Below are 5897 nucleotides of genomic sequence, written 5' to 3'. Positions count from 1 at the left end.
AAAAAAAAAAAAAAAAAAGTAAAAATAGCCAGGCTCAGTGGTTCAGTCTGTAATCCCAGCATTTTGGGAGGTCGAGGTAAGTGCACTGCCTGAGTCCATGGGTTCAAGACCAGCTCAGGCAACTTGGCGAGACCTCGCCTCTACAATAAATCAAAAATTAGCTGAGCGTGGTAGCACGCACCTGTAGTTCCGGCAACTTGGAAGGCTGAGGCAGAAGGGTCACCGGAGCCAAGGAGGCCAACACTGGGGTGGCCGTGAGTGTGCCACTGCACTCCAGTCTGGGCAACAGAGTAAGACTCCAACTCAAAAAAAAAGTAAAAATAGAAACCTCTAGCCGAGCTCGGTGGCTCAGCCTGTAATCCCATGCCTATGGGAGGCTGAGGTGAGTGGACTGCCTGAGCCCGCAGGTTCGAGACCCGCCTGGGCAGCGAGACCTCATCTCTACAATAAGTCAAAAAATCAGCCGGGCGTGGTAGCACACGCCTGTAATTCCAGCTACTTGGAAGGCTGAGGCGGAAGGATCGCCGGAGCCCAGCAGGTCGAGGCTGCGGTGGCCGGGAGCGGCCACTGCACTCCAGTCTGGGCGACAGAGTGAGACTCCAACTCAACAATAAAAAAATAGAAACTTCTACATTAAATAATTACAAATTAAATTCAATTATTAACAAAAATATTACTTTATTTTTTCAGCTCACCATCTGTCTTTTTTTTTTGAGTTGGAGTCTCACTCTGTCACCTAGACTGGAGTGCAGTGGCACAATCATGATCACCCCGGCATCGACCTCCTGGGCTCCGGTGATTCGTCTGACTCAGTCTTCCAAGTAGCCAAGGAACTACAGGCACACATTACCATGCTCAGCTAATTATTTTGATTTATTGTAGAGAGGAGGTCTTGCAAAGTTGCCTGGGCTTGTCTTAAACCGCAGGCTCAGGCAATCCACTCACCTTGGTCTCCCAAAGTGCTGGCTTACAGGCTGAGCCACCGAGCCTGGCCTTGCCATCTATTTTTTTTTTGCCGAGGGTGGGGGAGGTTGGAGTCTTACTCTGTTGCCCAGGCTGGAGGGCAGCAGCACACTAACCTGCTAGGGTCCGGCAATCCTTCTGCCTCACACTTCCAAGTACCCAGAACTATAGGCGCATTACCACACCTGGCTAATTTTTGATTCATTGTAGAGACGAGGTATCACCAAGTTGCCCGGGCTAGTCTCAAACCTGCAGGCTCAGGCAGTGCACTCACCTCGGCCTCCCAAAGTGCTGGGCTTACACAGGCTGAGCCACCAAGCCCTGTCATCCATCTGTCTTTTTATCCCATAACTTTTATATTAAAATAAACAATGTAGGCCAGGTGCAGTGGCTCACACCTATAATCCCGGCACTTTGGGAGGCCAAGGTGAGATGACTGCCTAAGCTCATGGGTTTTAGACCAGCCTATGCAACTTGGTGAGACCTCATCTCTACAATAAATCAAAAAATTAGCCAGGCGTGGTGGCACACGCCTGTAGTTCCAAATACTTGGAAGGCTGAGGCGGAAGGATCACCTGAGCCCAGCAGGTCGAGGCTGTAGTGGCTGTGAGTGTGCTACTGAGCTCCAGCCTGGGTAACAGAGTAAAAGTCCAAGTCAAAAAATAAAAGAATTTAAAAAAAGAATAAAAAATATATAAACAAGGTAAACAAAGCTGGTAGCAATAGTTATGGAGTTTTCAATTAAAATACTTTAGATGTAAATCATGAGTAAAGCAAATTAAATTCCCTAAATTTCAGAAACCAAGTAGTCTGCATAGTTTTACTTTTAATTATTTACTTATTTATTATGAGTTGGAGTCTCACTGTTGCCAAGGTTGAAGTGCAGTGGCATACTCACAGCCACCTCAGCATCGATCTGCTGGGCTCAAGTGGATCCTTCTGCCTCAGCCTTCCAAGTAGCTGAAACTACAGGCATACGGCTACCATGCCCAGCTAATTTTTTTTCATTTATTGTAGAGATGAGGTCTTGCCAAATTGCCCGGGCTGGTCTTGAACCTGCAGACTCAGGCAATCCACTTGTCTCGGCCTCCCAAAGTGCTGGGATTACAGGCTGAGCTACCAAGGCAAGCCACTTTTATTAAATATTCTATCATAATGTGAAAGTCAAGAGAATAAAATATTTCACATATAGAATGTGAATAAAATAGACATGAATACTAAAAAGAACAGCCAGAACTTTATTTACTGGAGGTAGGAAGAAAGTAACATTACTAGTTGCTTACCAGGACTATGATGAGTTGCAGACTCTCCGTTCTGAAATGCGTCTCCTGCCACACTCATCCTACCAGGGTTAAAAGGTCCTACTGCAGTCTTGGTCTGTGAAGTTAAAGACGGGGTGTATGTTTGTATATTAACACCAAAACTACTTGGCTGTAGTCCGTTAGCAACATCTCCCAAGCTGGTATTCTACAGGGAGGTCACATGTGTACTCATTAAGTTCACATCTTGCCCAGCATTGAGCTTACACCTGTTCCTAAGGCTGTTACATTAGTAACACGTATTTCAGAGTCGATTCAGCAGTGATACCACCATTGCCCATTCCTGCATTTACCTTACTTCTTGAAAGGCTGGAAGTAGAGAAATCCACATCTTTGGTTCTGTGTTTAGTGCCAGGAAGTCCCCACTCAGTCAAATGGGAAGAAGTTCTCTCCTCCCTTCCGTTTGTTTCTATGTCCTCTTCATCATCAATAACAATTGTCTCACTTACGTTTCCCTTCTGAGAAGCCAAATCTCTTGAAGGAAGAATTACAGAATCATCTCCTCGTGGCCTTTCCTTTTTTGATGACACAAACGTAAAGCTTCTTTGATCACCTACTGTTGGAGAAATGGAGGGAGGGTGTATAGATTCAATGAAGACGACATCGTCATCATCATCTTCCTCTGACGCATTTCCAGATCCATGCACTAAGGGGTTAGCTGGATCGCCACACAGATCTCCTGTGTCCTTGGAACTAGCTGCCATCGCCGCCCTCCCCAACAAGGCAGGAGTCTCTCCAGCCAAATCCACTCCTCTCACTGAACATTTGTCCATGCCAAAGAACCTACAAGAGACAGAGGAGAAAAAAATTCAAGTATATTATGTTTTTTTGCATTTTACTGCAATAAAACAACAGCAGAAGTAAAATTTTAAATTATTTTCCTTTTTTTTTTTTTTTTTTTGAGTTTGAGTCTCACTCCATCGCCAAGGCTGGAGTGCAGTGGCACACTCATGGCCACCCCAGCATCAATCTGCTGTGCTTTGGCGATCCTTCTGCCTCAGCCTTTCTTTTTTTTTTTTTTGAGTTGGAGTCTCACTCTGTCGCCCAGACTGGAGTGCAGTGGCCGCTCCCAGACATCGCAGCCTCGACCTGCTGGGCTCTGGCGATCCTTCCGCCTCAGCCTTCCAAGTAGCCGGAATTACAGGCGCGTGCTACCACGCCCAGCTGATTTTTTGATTTATTGTAGAGATGAGGTCTCGCTGCCCAGGCAGGTCTCGAACCCGCAGGTTCAGGCAATCCACTCACCTCAGCCTCCCAAAGGCGTGGGATTACAGGCTGAGCCACCGAGCCGGGCTTCAGCCTTTCAAGTAGCTGGAGCTACAGGCATGTGCTACTGCACCCAGTTAATTTTTTTTTTTTTATTTATTGTAGAGACGAGGTCTCGCCAAGTTGCCCGGGCTGGTCTCGAACCTGCGGGCTCAGGCAATCCACTCGTCTCAGCTTCCGAAAGTGCTGGGATTACAGGCTGAGCCACCAAGCCCAGTCTTAAATTATTTTATTTGTATTATCTTTATTCATTCAGTTTTCCCTCTCCCATTAACCATTTCATGTAACTTCTTTGGAATTTGATGGAAATTAAGTATGCAATTTTTAGTAGTCCTTCACAAAATGTCCATTCAATTTATAGTACTCATTTTAAGTTACTCACCCTTTATAGTTAAAAAAGGGAAAAAATGCCCAAGTCTTCCTTTGTTTTCCCTTTTAGAGACAAGGTTTCACTCTGTTGCCCAGGCTTGAGTGCAATCATAGTTCACTGTAGCCTAGAACTCCTACAGGAGGATCTCAAGTGATCCTCCCACCAGAGGGCTAGGGTTACAGACATAAAACATCCCACCCCAGCCGGGCTCAGTGGCTCAGCCTGTAATCCCACGCCTTTGGGTGGCTGAGGTGAGTGGATTGCCTGAGCCCGCAGGTTCGAGACCCGCCTGGGCAGGCGAGACCTCATCTCTACAATAAATCAAAAAATCAGCCGGGCATGGTAGCGCATGCCTATAATTCTGGCTACTTTGGAAGGCTGAGGCGGAAGGATCGCCGGAGCCCAGCAGGTCAAGGCTGCGGTGGCCGGGAGCAGCTACTGCACTCCAGTCTGGGCGACAGAGTGAGACTCCAACTCAAAAAAAAAAAGAAAAAAAAAAAAATCCGCACCCCGAGCACTGGAATTACAGGAGTGGGCCATCCTTCCCAGCTTTTCCCCAAGTTCTTAACTCCTCTTGTTACACTCAACAAACATGTTTGTGTACTGACTATGCACTAAGCTAGGAGTCCTCAAGCCCTTGGCAGTCCGTGACCTGTTAGGAACCGGGCAGCACAGCAGAAGGTGAGCTGTGAGTGAGTAAAGCCTCATCTGTATCTACAGCCGCTCCCCATCACTGGCATTACCACCTGAGCTCTGCCTTCAGTCAGACTGGTGAAGGCATTAGATTCTCATAGGACCGCAAACTCTATTGTGAATTGCACATACAAGAGATCTAGGTTGCAGCTCCTTATGAGAATCTAATGCCTGAGGACCTGAGGTGGAACTCAGACAGTGATGCTAGCACTGGCGATCAGCTGCAAATACAGATGAACATGAGCCATGAGGTTTGACAGCTCATAATAAGTCAGTTGCTTTGCAGACTCACATCAAAACCCTATCCGTGAGTGGCTAGTGAGTTGATGGACTTCAGTTGTACAGCTGCATCTGGTGGGAGACTTTAAGTAGAATCTGACACTTATCTTAGTCCATGGGTAGCCTGCCCATCTCCGTCCACGCCTCTTTTTTTAAGGTGAGTTGTATAATTATTTCATTATATATTACAATATAATACTAGAAATAAAGTGCACAATAATTGTTATGCACTTGAATTGTCTAAAACCACCCCCATCGCTGCCTGTGGAAAAATTGTCTTCCGCAAAACCAGTCCTTGATGCCAAAAAGGTTGGGGACCACTGCAAAGAGCCCGATGAAGGAAGAATCCAGCAGAGTCAACAGCTGAAGCATCAGGAGAAGTCGTGAACACCTGAGGGAGGGTGGCTCTTAAGTAGATTAGAACAAGGGCCCAGGTGCAAGAGTTACCTCTATCTCAACAGCAAGAGGGCAAAAGTAGAGTTGGAATGTATATCTATGAAGAAATAGCAAATGGAAAGTTAAGGTAGTTTATGCATGCTGACCTCAATTTTCTTTTCTTTTTTTTTTTTTGAGTTGGAGTCTCACTCTGTCGCTCAGACTGGAGTGCAGTGGCCGCTCCCGGCCACCGCAGCCTCGACCTGCTGGGCTCCGGCGATCCTTCCGCCTCAGCCTTCCAAGTAACTGGAACTACAGGCGTGCGCTGCCACACACGGCTGATTTTTGGTTTTTATTGTAGAGATGAGGTCTCACCAAGTTGCCCAGGCAGGTCTCAAACCCGCGGGCTCAGGCAATCTACTCACCTCAGCCTCCCAAAGCACGGGATCACAGGCTGAGCCACTGAGCCCGGTTCTCAATTTTCTAAGTAGAGCAGAAACTTGGCAGTGAAGAGGTAGGAACAGAACAGGTATGGAATGATTAAGAAAACTCACCTCAGGCCGGGCATGGTGGCTCAAGTCTGTAATCCCAGCACTTTGGGAGGCCGGGGTGAAAGGACTGCCTGAGCTCAG

General features: G+C 47.0%; 1 protein-coding gene across 1 annotated transcript in view; it reads right to left on the bottom strand.

Moving 5' to 3' along the window:
* Positions 1–3055, bottom strand: part of ZMYM5 (zinc finger MYM-type containing 5) — a 9510-nt gene extending 6455 nt beyond the window's left edge. Inside the window, exons 1-2 of the mRNA XM_021713469.1 lie at positions 2576–3055; positions 2247–2340 (exon numbers count right to left, since the gene is read on the bottom strand). Coding sequence (XP_021569144.1) covers positions 2247–2340; positions 2576–3055 — 574 coding nt within the window. The remainder of the gene's footprint in view (positions 1–2246; positions 2341–2575) is intronic.
* Between the last annotated feature and the right edge of the window lie 2842 nt (positions 3056–5897).

This window comes from Carlito syrichta, unplaced genomic scaffold (genome assembly GCF_000164805.1).
Source record: "Carlito syrichta isolate Samal-C Ts95f unplaced genomic scaffold, Tarsius_syrichta-2.0.1 Scaffold304565, whole genome shotgun sequence".
NCBI lineage: Eukaryota > Metazoa > Chordata > Mammalia > Primates > Tarsiidae > Carlito > Carlito syrichta.
Note: the sequence above shows the minus strand (reverse complement) of the source record. Positions and strands in the feature narration are given on the sequence as shown.